Here is a 17,652-nt window from a genome sequence, read left to right as displayed (position 1 = left end):
TTCCAGTTATGGCACTTTATAGTGTGGAAAAACATTATAGACTTTTTAGCAGTCTCATAAATATCAGTTCTGTGGCATCATGTGTTGTGGTTGGCTACACAGTCACCTCTTCCTCATAAGTCCTTAAAACTATAAATAGAGGGAAGGTTTGGGAATGGCCAATTTGAGCACTGAGCAAAGGCTGAAGCAATGCTGTGACCTTCAGAGGTCTCCCCCAAAGGCAAGGATGGATCAGGGCTGACTTCTTACCAAGTAATTTCTCCTTGATGGAAAGGACTGGCAAGGCGGGATCATCTTTGCTTTTTCCATCAGGAATGTGGTCTGTCTTATGTCTGAGGAACAAGGAGCGATATGGGGGCAGCTGTAATTGCATTTTTGGAGTGAGTTGCTGTTCAGATTTTAACACTGTGACACTACGCTGCTTATGATGCGTGTAATTAAAACAAAGTAAAAATAACATCTTTTTAGCCTGCTGTGGCCATGCCAAAGAGCCAGGGATACGTTGTGCTCCGAGGAAGAGGGTGGAAAAGAGAAGAGGGTGCAAGGGACAAGTGGATTGTCTTGAAAGACAACTAAAAAGGAGGAGAAAAGAAAACAAGAAAGCAGAGAAAGGGGGGAAAAAAAGCCAGAATAATGTCACAAATAATGGCATTTTTGTTTGTTCCAGACTTGTTATAGTTTCTAGACCCTGATCTACTTTTGTTTGGAGTCCAGCTGTGTTTTTTGTGTATGATGAAGGGACCGTGTCCTTTTATGTGTCTATTTAAGCTTCTACCCTTTTCTGACCCACTACATTGCTTTTAGGGCCCATCTAAGAAGCCTGGAGTTGGCAGGACTCAGGCTGAGCAAACATTCCTCATCTGGTGAAAGGAACCTCTGGAAATATCTTGGATCTTATCACCCTGTTCTACCTACAAAGGGCCTTCATTTTGTGCTAGCCCATAAAGCAAAAAGGAAGTATTTTCCCAGTGCCAAAACCAAGCAGCCTGTGTCCTGCCCAGTCACCAGCCCTTGTTCACACCAGGTACTGGAGCTTTGCAGGGAACGAATAACCTGATTGATCTGCCCAGTGAGGGATGTCTCAGCAGGGATTTCCATGTTTGATTTTATTGTCAAGTATTGGTAGCATTTTTACCCAGCTCCTGGGAAGAAATGTCTGTTTCCATCCCTAATATCTGCACTTATTACTTCTTTCACCATGTGGCAAACTGAGGACTAGTGCTAACTCATACCCTACTCTTGGGCAAGCACAGCTTCTATGGTAACATTCCAGGTGTCCAGACGAATCAAGGCAGATGTCTATGTGCTGTGGTGAGCTGTCAGGCTGTTGAACAGCAAAGACCTACAGAGCCCATTGTGCACCCTAAGGCATAGAGGCAGAAGGTCTTTGATGATCTGGGCTACAGTCAGTGACGTGGTGTTGTTTTAGTGACATGCGATGTGAATGACCATCACTTCCTCTATGAGGACATATGTGACTATCTCCCTGGCTGATGATGGTATATGCTGGGTGGAGAAATGGAGGAGATGGTCCCTTGGTTAGATGAGGAGCTTAAGGAGGAATGGTCTGCGAGGCTGTCCCAACTCCATTCTCTAGTAAAGGCCTCGTTTGGTGATTTCCACTGAAGAAATGGCAATATCATTGAGAATCTGCAGCTTGGTGATGGATGAAAGCCGCTTCTGCCGATGCTTGTACTGCAAGATTTTGTTTTCATCAATGAAAATGTGGAAATAGTCCTGGTCAGAGTAGATTTCAACCTGAAAGAGAGACTGTGTTAGGTTCACCACGTGGCCACACTTCCTTACTGGACCTTGCTGCCATCATGTCTGTGAGGGTCTGGATCTGGGTACGTGCATCTACACAACCCTGCCAGAGCTGACGCACACACTGCTTACCCTCATTTTGGGAAAAAAAGGGAAATAACTGAGGTATTCACTTCATGATAGCAGAAACTGGTGATAAAGCAAAGCCTAAATTGAAAACAAATGGAGCATCCAGGAATTACTGCTGGAGCTCTGCATGTCTGTGCCAGAGATGGGTGCAAATCGGCAGCAAAGCAGGGTACAACAGAAATGCTAACAGGAGACAGAGCCAGAGAGAGGATGTTACTTGGTATAGTGTTGTCAGAAAAGGGCTAGATCCATGCAGAGTGCCCCAATATTGGCTGGGTCACTCCTGTCCCACCACCTGAGGAAGCCTATGAGGTGACATGGGGTTACCTGGAATGACTCCTTTGCTTTGAAGGGGAAGGTGTTATTAACCTCTTCCTTCCCCCAGTGGTTGGCAAGGAAGGAGTTGCAGACAATCCTGGAGCTGGAGAAGCGAGGGTTAAAGTGAAGAGCAATTTGGTCTCCAGGATCACAGAGCAAGTTAATTTCAAACCTAAGAGAGAGAGAGAGAAAGATGTGATGGAGCGATGCTGCTGGCTCTTGTGAGCTGGGGTTGCTGCAAGCAGTGTCCTTACATGCTTGTGCTGGAACTGGTCTCACCCTTGACTTTCATCCCCTCTGGGTACAGGGCCTCGAACTGCCAACAGGGAGGTGATGGTGAAGCATGGCAAGGTAGGAGAGATGCACAACCCTATTTATTCCTTATACTTCTCCATCTTTCTCACCCTCTCATCATTTTCTCCTTTCTTCCCCATTCCCATGTAGGTGCACACTCTGCCTCTGCCTTTTTCTCACTTCTGTATAATCTCAGTGGCTCTAAATTGATAAGAAATGATGATGCTCTAACATCCAGTGGATGAAGTGGGATTTGCTGTCTCTGAGGTCTTTTATAAAGAGCTGGGTGGGATTAGGGAGCAAAAATTAAAGAACCTGGATGCCTTCAAAGTCAGCAAGATACACACTCTGCTGCTCTCCCTGCCTGGGCAATACAAAATCTGCTTTGAACCAGGGTGTGAAAGACAAGGAATGGGTGTAACACGGCATCCGGCCTGTGCTCATCTAGCATTGCGTGAGGGTACTCTTCCCATAAGCTCCTGCCTGATCCCCCATTCCACTTACTCCTCCCCATCTCCATGTTTAAACTGGCATAAAATGACTGGGAAAATTATCTTTTTTTATTTTAAATAATACATAGCTTTATTAAATAACTCATTTTAATAAGAAGTGTTTGGCCATTTCACCCTGCTTTTTTTAGCACTCTAATGATCTTGCATTTCTGAGCATCCCCCTCTCCCAGACTTATTGCTCACACTGGGAAGATCTTTCCAGCCTTGGCACCTCCACTGCCTTTCCCTTCCTGTTTCTTTATCTGCCATGATTTCCCATTCCCAATGCATTTTTGTGATATGCATGTTTTTGGGCAGGAGCTGAGACATGACCATGGCCGACCTCACACCGTTGTGCCTGGCCACTTTTGGAGGGCAGCTTTGGGAACCTGCACATGGTCGTTTAAAGGCTCTGACCACACTGGTGTTCAGCCCTGTGAAACACAGAGAGCTGATAGAGCTGATGATCCTTTTTTAAACCAGTTGTGATGGCAGCACCCAGGTTCACCTTGCCTTGACCCTTGGCTTGTCATCACTGCAACAACCCCAGCAAAAGACACACCATATGCGCAGGAAACAGCAGTTCCCTCTTTGCTGTTGGCTGTCGCAGAGGGAACTGATGGCAAAGCATTGGTTATATTTCAGCCTCAGCCCAAACCCTCCTAGCCAGAAGTGCTGCCATTAGGGCAGCATTACCCCAGACCAGCCCTGGTGTAACTAAGATGAAACATCCTTCCTATTGCCCTTTGTCGAGAGCCATGAAGGTCACAGTTTTGCAATGGTCTGGACCAGACTGAAATAAGGGCAGCACCACAAGTAGCATCCGTGTCTTTCAGGATTTGTACCTTTCTTGCCTTGATCTGTGCCACTTTACCCACTGCCTGACCCCATGCCATAACCCTCAGACAGACCAGGCTGTGCCAGACCCTGTCCCCAGCACTTACCCTCAATGCCATCCTCTCGCTTGTCCTTGTGCTGCAGATCCACCTTGGGTGCATGGCCAGAGGGGTCTATATAGAGGCCACCAGCCTTGAGCCCACGTGTGTGGGGATTAGCATCAACAGGGGCTGAGGTCTTGCTTTCAGAGCAGGCTGTCAGATGGCTGGGACATGGGGAGCAGTAAATCCTGCTGCCTGCCCAGCGGGGTCAGCCTGCTCATGCGTGCAGGGCTAATCCAGCCCTGCTGCTGCCCGCACAAAGGCAGTGGTGACCAGGCAATCCTGAGCTGTGTGTGATGGAGCTGGTGTGCAGCAATGAAGGGGCAGACAGGCATTCAGGCTGTGATCTGTGTGTGATGCGTGAAGGAAGGATGGATGGAGCCTCACAAAGCTGAGGGAGATACTGGCAGTCCCATTCACAGCAAGGTCCAGAGAGAGGGGAGGTGGCAGAGGAGATAAGGTGGCTCCTACAGGGGCTCAGCTTCACTCTGACCGCCAGAGGTTTCTTTTTCTCCCTGTATTCTTTCTGCTCACTCTCTGTGGGTCACAGCCTGGTCTGAAACAAGCTGATGCCAGCTCTGTCAGAGCTGCTTTTCCACCTCGCAGCGCACTGGAGTCGGTGGGACTCGGGATGCTGCTGTGCTGAGCTCAGCACGCCCTGGCTCTGTGCTTCCCTTCACCCTGGGAACAATGCAGGGATTTGGGAGCCTTTGTCCGATATTTCCTGTCATGGAAAAGCACCAAGAAATGAGCAATGAAATGAATTTCAGTGATGGGGATTTTCATAGTGAGAGTCAGCATGTACAGCTGGGTGAAGTGAGCCAGGGAAGGGAGTGATGGATGCACCCCCTCCTCTTCACAGGGAAAATGCATTAAAACCAGATGCTGGCCCCATCCCTGCATGCATGGGAGGCTGCAGTGCTTCCTGGCTGGTCCTACAGGAATCCATGGCTTTTGTGGTTATAACTTCGTTACTGTTTGGGCTGCAGTGCTGATGTGACTTAATGTGTTTATTTTATTTCCAGCAGATAAGGAGAATGAGAGCATCTATCCCAGGCTCTGGTGCCCTTGGCAGATGATTAAAAATGCACTCCAGTGGACATGGAAGCCAACAACCTCTCTTGGGGCTGAAAAAGCCAAGTCCCAGCTGGGATTTGCCCATTTGGACTCCTACAGAACTGAAGCTTGTGAAGCTGAGCTGTGGTCTCCTTGCTCTGTGCCAGGGAGCAGTGGAGCAGAGCTCTGTGCTACAGATGGCAGCATTGGGACATGCAAGGAATCTGTGAGCCAGCAGCAGAGGTGCTGAGGTGGTGGTGCCAGGGCCAGGGACATCCCACCCATCCCCCCTTGGGCTTCCATAGGATGCTGGACATTGGCGCCTCCAACATGCCCAGCTGTATGTCTTCTCTACTTATGGCCTGAATCCAAAGTTGTGTTTTCACCCTTAAATCATCCCTCCCTGATTGTTTCTCCTGCCAGACAGGCAAAGGACTGCAGGGAGAAGGGACTATATGGAGAAGGAACTGCTTTTGAGACGCTGGGCAAAACCAGTTTCCTGCACATAGCTATGGAGTGAGCTGAAAGCTAAATAACTGTGCCAGCTTTATCACAACTGTGCTAATGAAATCAGTGCATTGGGGAAGGCTTGGGCACCACAGTGCAGGTCAGGGTGCAGTGGGATAGCAGGGGATATCAACCCATGGAAAAACAGCCAGTGAAGGCAGGTTTGGAGAGATGGGAGAACTCTCAAGGAAGGGAGGGGAATTCAGATTGCTCTAGTTTTGGGGAGAGCAACTTCTGAGATGCTCACTACTTCCCAAAACTCAAGGCTTTGTTTCCTGTTGGCATTTCAGTGAGAGCAAGAAAAGTTGCTGGGGAAGGATGCAAGTGGTGTTTCACCAGTAAATGGTGCCCAAATACCAACTGGTTTTACAGGTGTACTTTTATTTGCCTCTGTGCTGCTGCTCAGAGGCTGTCATAGCATCTGTCTGCTTAGCAAGGAGGAAGGAACTGTAAATATGTTTAAGATCTCACATGCTGGAGACAGCACTGGGTGGTTAGTTCTTAATGACATAACTTTTCCCTCTCCTTGATGATGGATGGAAAAATCTCCAGCACGCTGATTGTGTGCCACTGGGATACAGAAAAGACAGGCTGAGGTGGAGGAAGTCTAATATAGGAAAGAAGGAGGTAAACTGATGGTTTGGTTAACTGCAGGGGAGGCATTAGCAGACCTGCTTATACATTTGCCAGTCATTTGCTCATACAACCATGCACCTTTCCTCAAGCATGTGCTGCTCTCGGTTGTTTGTCCCACAAACAACCAAGACGTTGTTTTTCTGTCACAAACAAAGCGGCAGAAACACCCAGTGAGGAGCTCAGCGCCGTACTTCCCACGGGAGTTCTCATGCAAGGCTCCCCCGTGCTACACCGGGTGCGTTTCTAGACCTGTGATAATTTCCATCAGCCTCTAGAGGTCTCCAAACACAGAGCCTGGATGTTCAGGACCTGGACACTGCTCAACAATACACACTGTACAAGGGTCCTCTCCTTGTGTCCTGCCTGGCTCTGCCTAGGTTTTACTGTGAGGTCTTGTAAGAAAGACGTGTCCACCCCATGGTTAACTCAGTCGAGCCCTGATGTGAGTGGTGGGTATGTTGTCCCCTATCTGAGTGTGTTCTGCCAGCCAGGAACATCAGCACACAGACCTAGCTGTGCCCATGCCTGCCTTATGTTGCTATATGTGTCCTCAGGCATTATTGCACAGCCCTGTCTCCAATTAATATTCACCCATATGTGTACTCACATACATAGATAGTATCCACTTGACCTCAGCAATATAACCCTGCTGGAGGCCTGTGATCACAAATCAACCCATGCTCCTTAAATAGACCAATGCAAACAAGCCAGCCCAGTGCTCCTGTGTGGCCCATGGACTTGCAAAGCTGCTTTGGTACCTAGTGGCCATAGCAGGGTGGATGTGGCCACAGGGATACAGCCAGAGCTGGGCTTCTCTTGGAATCACTCTTGGCTAACTCTCTTAGGGCTAGCCCAGGGGCCTCCAGACCTGCAGTCTTGTGGAATAACTTCATATTAAGCTGAGAAATGATGTATTTTTAGTGGTGGGTTCTAACTACCTGCCAGGCTGGGCACAACAGTGAGACTGCAAGTGATGCCATAGCTTTGAGCATCCCCATCCAGCCACCACCCATTACCTGCATGGGGAGAGCACCATGACTCCCTTCTCCAGCCCAAGGACTCAGGCCTTTTCCTCCATCTCTGGAGCCAGAGTGACTCAATGTCTTTCCTAACCCCCTATGGTCTTTGTTTTAAGACAACAGCTTTGCAGAAATTAAAATATAGTGAAACAATAGCTCGGGTGCAAGTAGAGCTTCGGGCATTGCTCCAGGCAGGCTCAGCTCCTTCTCAGAGGGTGAGCATGTTATCCCAAATCCAAGTGGGTTTCCCGGATCCTTCCCCACCAAACCAGGGGCTGTGCTTTCGCCAGCATGTGTCATTGTGTGAGGCTTCTCCAGACTTGCTTCTCTGCCACTTGTCAGTATTTATACCTCTTCCACAGCCATTCCAGTTTCTCCAGGGAATTCCTAAACCTCCCCCGTGCAATCAGGAGTCAGCCCTCTGCTCCAGCAGCACCGCCTCAGGAGCGTGTTGCTCTGGGAAGGATTTTGGCACGTTGTTTTGCCAGCTCACCCTGATTCCCTTTCCCCCAGACCTACAGCTCTGCGTTAACTCCCTGCTCCCGGTTGGGAGCTCTCTCCAGCGCTGCTTGTTTACAGCCAGCATCCAGAGACCAGTCATCTTCTTGTCTGCCAGGGCTGGATGGTGCAAATGCTCCTCCAGGCTTAGTGCTGGAGAGGGAAACACTATTTATGGCTACAACTCTTTTGAATTAAACCTCGGTGCAGCAGGCTTTGGGATCTAGACTTCTGCAGTCCTCCCTTGCTGTGCTTTACCGGACTGGCCAGAAGAGGGCTGGAGACTCCAGGCAAATCCCGGAGACAAACAATAATCATACAAAAAGCCACACATGGGTCTAACTCTTGAAGATCTTGATGCAACACCTGCTATTCTGTGGGATGGGGGTCAGCTCTGCAGCCTGCACCTCTCAAACCTGCTTTGAGGAGACTTTCTCAGCGTGCCTTGCAGAAGGAGTCCCTTGCAGCCACTCAGCCTAAACATCCCCAGGCAGCTTGTCAGAGAGCAAGGAAAGAAAACATCACACCCTGTAAGGTGGCAAGGGAAACAAGGAGACACTGACACCCTAGCACACTCTGCCTGGTGTTGACTGAGCTTCCTGCACCTCATTGGAGTGTCAGCTCCACTAACAAGCCGCTGGGGATGGCCTTGGTGCTGATGGCTTCTGGGGCCAGAATCTATCATATCTTCCATCCTTTGGCTGCTTTTTGGCATGTCCCATCGTCCTCCCAGTTAGGCACTGATGCTGGGGAAGGGGAGGTCACATCCTCTTCCCCATCAGTCATCTGGGTATGAAATCTGGTTTTATGCTTGTTGGCCAATAAGTGGGGAAGGGAGCCTGGTCTGGTCCTGGGCAGCGCAGTGAATGTGAATCACTGCAAGCAAAATCTCTGCCTCCCGTTGCACCCTTTCCCCATGCAGATAAAAGGGGAAAAGCGATCCCACCCCTGTCCCACTTGTCCCATGAACTGGCACAAGTGCAACTGAGGCCAAGCCCGGAGCTGTTGCTGTCCCTGCACATGTCCTGCTTGTCGCTCAGGACTTCCCTTTGTGCCGCTTTGAGGAGCAGGGATGAAAGGCAAGGCAGTGGAAACACAAAGCACGCCTGGTTTATTTTATTTATGACTAGCCTCTGCTTAAAAGGAAACCAGCATTATCAGCTCCAGCACCGCCGGGTCAGATGAGTAAATGAAAAAGGAGGGTTTAGTTTATGATCTGGAGCTCAAATTTGCTCTTATATGGGCATCCCCACCAGGCACTGCTTGCTGCCACCTGGACTCTACTCATGACACAGGGATGGCCAGGCTCCAGCCAGAAACTGAGCCAGAGGTGAAAGGCATTAGGCAGAGAGAGCAGTTGAGCTCAGGTTATATCTACTCTTACTTCCTTGGCTCAGGGCAGCTACACGTGCTGCAACACAAATGTTGCTGCAGGCAGCACATCCCAGCCGGTGGGTATCCATACCTGCTGCATCGTTATCCAGCCAGTCTTTGTGAACCAGGACTTCATCACTTTTTGCTCAGTCCCCCATGGAGAAGGCAGTAAAGCTACATCAAAGCAGGTCCCATTGCCCTCACCAGCTAGAAAGGAAGTGGTGGGTTTGGGGCATGGCTCACCCATCACTCCTGCTCAGCACTGTGAGGTGCAGGCAAGCAGAAGGTAAACACACGACCTGGCACAGGCTGTTGTTTATTGCCCAGGGTTCATAGAGCAAATATTTGATCATCCGTAAATAATTGCCCCGTTGCATATGCAGGGACCTGATTTATCCTGCTCCTTGGGGATACCTTCCAAACTCCCTGGGGAGGCATCTGTCTCCCTCTTCCTGGTGATTAATGGGGAAGGAGGAGAGCTGGCGCTGGGCCTCGCCATGCTCCTCAGAGTCAGTGTGGGTGTACTGCGTGTCCTTCCATGGTGGTCTCTGGCTCAGAGCTAAAGCAATAACAGATCCCCAGGAGGAGGGGGGGATACATTCAAACTCTCCCTGCTCAGTTTTACATTGAATCCCTGGTTCCTGGGGAACACCATCAGCATTGCTGAAGCCCCCTTCATCCCGCATCCCCTCACTGCGAACTCTTGCCAGTTCAGAAGTGTTTCCCAGCAGCTTCCCAGGTGAGGTTAGTCTCCAAAGGCCAGGCTTCCTCTGTCTGAGCAGCTCATATTCTATATTGAGTGATTTACTGCCCCAAAACACAAAGGGAAGGGGGGAGGCACATCACTAGAGGGGCTGCAGCTTGGTGGCATGCTCTGCTCCTGCACTGGGCTGTGAACGCAAGTAACAGCACAACCACCTCTTGATGATGCTCTCCCCTGCAAGCTTCATGCCAGCTCCTTGGCCAGGGAGAACACATGGCAACAGGCCTGAGCACAGCACAGGCGGGCCACGCTCCACGTATCAAAGCCTGGATTCCTCCCCCAGGGACCAACACGTGGGTTGGAGCCTCAGCCTCATGCCTACAGGTGGGTTTGGAGAAGACACAGAGGAGAAGGAAGCCTGTAATTGGAAGGAAGAGACCTGCGAGGTTTTGGGGCTGCTCTGAGGTTCATGGAGCAGCCAGACACAGGTGTATCCCATGTGCTGGAGCCCTGCTGGCTCCTGGCAGGTTTTATGAGGATGGCTCTGGTTTGGGGATATCAGGATTTGAGCAGCCCTGCTTTTCCACCATTTTAAATTGAAATTTATTAACATAAGGAGTCATTGTTGTCATGCAAACCTTCCCATGCTTGTGTTTGATGTCCCCATCAACCCTGAAAATAGCAGTCCTACAGGCTGGGTCCTAGAGAAGGTCCAGTTTGGGGTCAGATGTTAAAAAACACCAAAGGAGAAAGAAAAGGTTCAAAAGAGAAGGAAATGACGAGACCATCAGTGTCACAAACCTTCCAGCACCAGGCTGTCATCTGCCCTGCTGCATCAGTGGCATAAAGGACGGTGATGTCTGCAGAGGGGATGTAGGTTTCACTCCCCATCCCAGCCTCTGGGGCAAGGTGGGATAACAGGCTGGAGGTGAATGTTGGGAAGTGCATTTTCAGCCTGGCAGGGCCTGACACACATCCAAAGGGTACCCGTTCCAGCAAGACCCCATATACATGTGCCACAGGCCACCAAGTCAACAAACCCCTGAGCCTGGAGGCTTGGTCCTTTCCATGTGGACTCTGAACTTTGCTACACAGGGCTGGTGGCTGAGAAGAAGTGCTGGGTGCTGCAGCAACATGCGAGATGCAGCTGGGGAGGAGGATGCAGCTATTTCGGAGAGCAGGGAGGAAGAGGAAGGGCTGCTGACAAAGACTGAAACTAGAAAAATGACGATGATGACAAAAACCTTCCTCCCATTTAGGGAACCAAATGCATTTCTTTCCTGGTGTGACCAGGATAGCTCAGACCGAGAGACACAAGTTCATGTTGCTAAATTGCAACTCCCTGTGTTCCAGAGCAAGGGATGGTCCTGTTTCAGTTGGAAAGGACCAAGCTGCCTACCAGGGCCATCAGTCTCCTGGCCTGCCCAGGGGCTGGGAGGTGCTTTTAACCAAATGCCTGTATCCTTTGTCTGCCTTCCCTCCATCCTCTTCCCAGACCACGCTACAGGGCTGGGCACCAGGATTAACTGTCTTGCTGTCACGTCTCGGAGCCTGGGACTGCACCAAGGGAAGCCAAGGAGGTGGTATCCAATGGTACCATGATTGTCGGAGATTCTGGGACACATGGTGGTGCTGAGGAATGAAGAAGGGGAAGTGTATCCTTCCCTATAGCCACGTTTGTTGCTGACTGTCCTGCTGCCTGCTCCTCCAGAGCTGGAGGAGCAAAGAACCCAGCTCCCCCTTGGGAGATCTGCTCCTCTCTGCCCCTTCCCGCAGTGAGACTCCCTGACCCTGTTCCAGCTCTTCTTTTACAGACAGTAAAATTGTTCTTCTTGAGACAAACACAAAGACAGTCACTGCCCCAGGGAGGCTGTGGTCAAGGCAAGGAGATGCCATGTTATTTGGTTTCATCTTTATTTTCATTCTGGCTTTTAGAGTTGCAGATGGGCTCTAGCCACAAAGTCTGGAGGCAGGTCCAGCTTCCAGAGACTCCTGACTTGGGTGGAGGCTGAATCCAGGCTGCTGATTCAGTCCCTCTCTATTTCTGGTGCTGGATTTATACATAATTGCTTCTATATAGTTGTGGATAGAACTGGGCAGGGTGTGAGAATTTCAGCAGGGAGGTGAAGGGATGCTTTATAAATGAAGCATTTGTTAGTGCAAGATTTCCACAGGAGGAAGGGATATAAACTGGCAGCAAGAGCATGGTGTGGGTGTATGCCACGTGCCCTGCAAAGGGTTTAATCCACCAAAGGCTCAACCTAGACCCATCCACACCCTGACTGCAATTTTCCTGCTCTGGGAAGTGGGGTTGAAGCCCTATCTGCATCTCAGTAGCAGCTCAGGAGAAGCCAAGGCATGCTCAGGACCTGAGGACCGAGCTGTAACTCCAGAATGTGCTATATCCATCTTTCCCACTCCTGCCGTGGCTGATGGAGGGATTCTAGCCCCTTAGGGTAAGGAGCAGGCACAGAGGGAGATGCCCATCTGCCGCAGTGAGGGGTAAAGCTCCCATGGATGGGAAAGGAAAGGGGCTGCAGGGTTTCAACCTCCATCTCCAAGAGTGATCTGGGGTAGCTCTGACCTGCATCAGCACTTCATCAATCCTGTTTTGTACTTGATGTGAATCATAGCCTGGGGAGAGGTTATTTGACCATGGCTCTGCTCATCACATCCTCCGCTTCTCCTCCTCCTCCTTTAGATCTGGCTGCTGGGAGAAATTAGCTTTAGCTTTTACCAAACTGTGAGGGGGTTTCCAAAACATCTGGAACAGCTCATGGAGCTGGAGTGGAGTGTAACGCTGAGGGTGGAAATAGGGTCATGGAAACAGAGGCACCCTGTTGGATTAATGCTCCACAGCGGCACTTGGGAAGGGCTGAGTTCAAATCCTCACTCTACTCACAAAGGAAAAGAGTTGGGAAAATCCCAGTGTAGATCACATACCTCTGGGTCCTGCTCCACAGGGACCATGCCTGGAGGAGGTCCCACCAGTGCTTATCAGTGCCCATCACCTTAGCATAGGGATGTGGCGCTATGATGTGGAGGGCAACATGGGTGTTTTGGTCTCCAAGGCCCAAAGCCTACTCTTATATCTAGGCTGGGAGGAGGTCTAGAAAGAAGCCTGTGTTTTGGAAAGGGCAATGAGGCCCCTTAGGTTATTCAGAGGCTGCCAGCTTGGCATCCATCACAGCTGAAATACTGAGATGGCTTTTAATACAAAGCAATGTGTAGTTAATTAAAGGAGGGGTATAAATGATGCCAATCCTAGAAAATGATGAAAACAGATCTCTGTTAACTTCTTCATTCCTACAAGGCTTGGATTGGGGTTGATAAAGATGATCTTGTCAATGCAACAGCCTTGGTTGTGTGGCTTGACTTGGCATCTGGCCATGGTACAAATGGAGCTGGAGTGGAGTCTACAGCTTAGATACATTGATAAATGCTAATGACATAAAACCATCACAGCTCACCTGATGGGAGGGCAAATGATGCTGGCTATGTGCTGAGAGATGGAGCTGCCCTGGGGAATTGTACTTCATGCAACCACCTTTCCAGTGGAGTTGCAAAGAAATTGGTTCTGGATCCTCCCCAGTTTTACCTGTTTGCTGAAAACAAGAAGACCCTTCTGATAGCATTTGTAAATGGCTGTCACAAAATAAGGCAGATCATTCAGCTTGGTGCAAGCCAAAATGCCTCTTTTAGTAAACCACACGAAGAGTCTAGGAACAAAGAGGTAAGGTGGTATTTTAGGATGGGGCAACCTCTCTGTCTTGGGAAACAAAGCATGTGAAAGCCATGGAAGAACCATGGGTTTAAGCCTTGTTTTAGTGGGGCAACTTCTAATAATGTTCCTGTGGCCCATCAGAGGTGCTCCAGACTCTCAGGGTCCCCAGATTTGTGCTTGCAAAGTACTGTAGTAACTCTGACTATATCCCTGGTGAAACACAGCAGCTGTGAGGTCAACCACCATCCTCGGATGTGATGGATGGAGGTTTTATTTGCTGTGGGCGGTGGGGTGGGAGCAGGGAGAGCAGTGTCCCCAGCTCTGGTGTCCCCTTGCAAAGGATTAGGAATGGCACATTGGGAGCATCGAGGAAAAGAGCCCCAGAAGTGAACCAGGGACTGGAAATGTTGCTTATGCAGACAGGGTGGGGAAGCTCTCTTTGTTTATTGAATGTTATTTATTTTGGCATTATGTATTGAAACGTTTTAGCTGATGGATCATGGTATCCCTCAACATCAGGATTGAGGTGGGAGAGGGTTTCCCAAGCCAGTAGTCAAAAGCAGGATAAAATCAAATGTGTGGATACCAAAGGACACAACTTTGGGCTGGGACGAACACTCAGATCATCTGGAATATTTAAATGGAGACTGGGACACACAATCACCCTGCACGGACTGCCATGAAACCTTTAACTTCTGCAGAGAGCATTTGGGAGACAGGGTGAGAGACTCCTGCATGCTGTGGCGGGTGCCTCCACCTGCCAGCCCTCAGCAGGCTGGCTGGATTTAAACCCTGACAGCCTCAGGCTTTCCCATCCAGGCGAGAAAACAAGCTGGGAAAAAAGTAAACATGTCACTGAAGTATTTTCCTTTCAGATGGGTTGATCTTTCCAAGCTCAGAGAAAGGACACGAGGAAGCTGCCGTCAGATGTGAGCACACCAGCCCTGACTCCACAGGTATTTGAATAATATTTACTGAGCTTTATGTGTTATTCCACAGTAAATCTAAAAAAATGGAAAAGAAAATGTTTTACTGGACTCAGCCACGTCGGATTCCCTCAGGTAACCTCCCTGCCTTGCTCAGTCCCATGCTCAGTTGCTGCCATCACCACTGACTGCATTCACCCTGGTGTCCCTTGGCCAAATCCTGGTGGGATCAAAAGCTCAGACAAGGATGCTGACTCAAGTGTATCACTATAGGGCACCGCACCTGGCACAGCACCAAAAGAGACCCTTCCTCTTCTCCATCACACCCCACAGACACATGTGCAATGCCAATGTAAGGATGGATGCCATCCTCCCCGCCCCTTGCTTAACGCGCAGACAGGCCATTGTTTATGTAGGACCTCCCTAAAGTGCCTTTGCTGTTGAGCTCTTTGTGCTGTTTCCTGTATTTGAGCCCCTTATCACAGCTTTGCCCCAGGAACAGGCACTCGGGAGGGTGTGTTTTATGGGTTGATAAGGTTTTATTGCAGCCAGCCTTATTGATAGAATGTCTGAAATAAAGAGGTGGGGACCCTGCATCTGAGTGAGGGGAAAGGGAGTTCTAAGCTTTCCGTTAAACTTGTTAGTCTGGACACAGGTTTTAAGTAAAACTCAGGCAGTTTTGGGTCCAGCTCAGGCACACTTGGAAAGGTCCATGTTAGGGATCTCCAGGAGCTGCTGCAGTGTGTATCCAGGAATACTGATACACATATTTCCACCCCCTGCAAGAGGAAGCAGCACAAGGGGATGTTGGGTTCCCTGCTCCCCATCCACACCTCGGCCTCAGGACCCACCGTGGCACAGTGAGAGCTCCCCACTGTACCCCACCAGGCCATCCCACTTCTGTACAGAGCAGTTTGCACCCTCTTCTGCTTCAGCTTCCCTCTCCACTCCACACACCTCCATCGCAGCCTTTCCTCCCACGTGGGCAAAGTTCTTCTCTTGGCAGAGGTTTGTAGATTTAATCCTTAGCTTCAGATTAGAAAGAAATTAAAGTGGCCAATAATGACTTTGCCAGGTGCTGACTCCCTCTGCACTTTAACTCTGAGCTTTGTGTGCGTGTGTGCATACAAGCGACGAACAAAGATTAAAGAGGCTTTATTAGTCCCATGACTAAGTTATAATAGGAAAAACCTGTGTTCTTCCTGCCAGCGACCAGTGCAAGGGGAACAACTCACTGCAAGTGCTGTCCCCCAGCTCCCTACTCTTGCATGAAGGACAATGGAGTGGCCACCTTAGAGGGTTTTCTGATCTCATTTGCCCCAGTAAACCCCTGGGGGACATCATGTCTGACACGAAGATGGTTGTATGTTGTGTCTTCTTAGCTGTTCAGGGTCCCTTCTGTCTGCTTCCAGCAGGTATGACTGCTCCCTGGGTGCTGCAGGGATCAAGAGCTCTCTTCCATGAGCTGGTGGTTTAATCTGCCCCTTCTCATGGAGATGTTGATGTCCATCCAAGGACACAGGACACTTGGGAAAGGATTTGTCTACAGGGACTTGAACCAATCTTCGCCTAAATCAGTGCTACAACCTGAGCTGCTGACAGGAGCTGCACAAACAGCTTCAGGGTTCTGCCTGATTTATCCATCAGACTAATACAAGATACTACCTTTTATCAAGCTTCACCCAGATCTTTCCCAACCAAATGCACTAGACCTCATGGATGCATCTTTCCAGAACAGGTCTGCTGACATTTCCCTGGCTGCTAAATTGCAGGGCATAAGAAAACGTCTCCAGGAGAGATGATGTTGGATGTTGTCTGGCTGTTGCTGTGCCTGGTCCCTGAGTTGTGTGTCTGTCCTGGATCTGGCATCATGGAAATAAATTAGGAGCTTCCAGGACCTGGGATGTGCTGTGAGATCAGGAAAACAAAGCAGCCCAAAGTTCCTGTTTCTTTCTCTGTAAGAATGGACCAACTATTCAGAGTTGGTCCAGCAGCCGGCCATGTAGCCTGCCCTATGGATGGTAATCTGACAAGAGTCCAGATGATGGGAAAAGGGCTGGTTGAGATCTCTTCCCAGCACATAGCTCTAAGCTGGTCACTCATCCCAGCCACACCATATCTCAGCAGAGCGATGTTCTGTACATCTGCCTCACTGCATCTGGCCAGAGGGAGGGCAGAGGAAAGCTCAGGGAGCAACACAAGTATTATGGTAAAGAGAGAAAGCAGAGCAAGACATTTTATTTCCTCCCCATACCTCCATTCCCATCAGAAGAGGCAGGATCCAGACATCGGGAGTGGGATGCTGTTTTCCATGGACCTGCCACCACTGAACCACAGAGGGCTTGCAAAGCATCCTGCAAACGTCCCCCTGGAGTAGGCAGCACATCCCACCCTCCTGCAGAAACCAGCATTACCATCCCCACTCGCGTACAAAGGAGGTTGCATCATAACTGCTTTTTAAACTCTGAGGCTTTTGAAGTCAGAGCCAAAGTTTGTTTTTACGCCTGCATTGAGCCAAGTCCCTTGTTCTGGTGTTTACAAGAATCTCTTCAGTTAGCAGGAGCTCACCTCACGTTTTATAACAGTGGGGTTATCTTGGTGATGTTTGTCCAGACTGGCAAGCATCTGGGCTCTTGAAGGACTAAAAATCAGTGCCATGAGAGAAACCAAACAACAGCTCTACTGGAAGATTACCAGCTCTCTCTTTTGCTGTGGCTGAGATAATCAGGATTACCTAGAGGGGAAGAGACAGGTTTTCAGAAGATCAACATCCTTTAGGAGCAACAGGGACAGCCTTCAAAACAGGGCCTTGAAGTCCATGGGGTAGGAACGGAGTCAACTGAAGTATGGTTCACCCTTCATCAGCGCTGCAGGAAGAAGATGCTCCAAACCAGGCGCGGGGACCACTTGCATCCATGGGACCAGCAGTTTTGTGCAGGGAGTGACTTTTCCTCCATTTCTGGGCTCATTTTGGGGTTGAAGAGCCACTGTTTGAGCTCCAGACATGGCACCTTGCTCCCTGGCAGGAGCAGGGCATCCCTAGAAGCCCGTTTCTACCTGGGATGGCTCATGGCACATTCCCTGCTGAATGTTTTCTGGGCAGCAGTTTGCAGCCACCACTCTGGCTGCTCACAACATCCCAGTTTTCCCTAAATTCAACCAGTCAGGCTGTCTGCTTGGCAGAAACATGCCACCTGAGAGGCCAGGGCCGAGCTGGCAGCAGCAGGAACCATCACCCCCAATGCGAGAGCAAAGGAATGGGCTGAGCAACCCCA

The 17,652-nt window shown here is 49.8% G+C and overlaps 1 protein-coding gene across 1 annotated transcript; it reads right to left on the bottom strand.

Moving 5' to 3' along the window:
* Nucleotides 1-1,593: 1,593 nt before the first annotated feature.
* Nucleotides 1,594-3,952, bottom strand: LOC104412816 (grifin-like). The gene is made up of 4 exons (XM_010023636.1): nt 3,941-3,952; nt 2,466-2,527; nt 2,221-2,383; nt 1,594-1,758 (listed from the first exon to the last, which is right to left on the bottom strand). The coding sequence occupies exons 1-4, from the start codon at nt 3,950-3,952 to the stop codon at nt 1,594-1,596; spliced, it is 402 nt and encodes a 133-aa protein (XP_010021938.1).
* Nucleotides 3,953-17,652: the final 13,700 nt, after the last annotated feature.

This window comes from Nestor notabilis, unplaced genomic scaffold (assembly GCF_000696875.1).
Source record: "Nestor notabilis isolate BGI_N333 unplaced genomic scaffold, ASM69687v1 scaffold16471, whole genome shotgun sequence".
In the NCBI taxonomy this organism is placed as follows: Eukaryota; Metazoa; Chordata; class Aves; order Psittaciformes; family Psittacidae; genus Nestor; species Nestor notabilis.
This window is presented reverse-complemented; position numbering and strand designations above follow the sequence as displayed.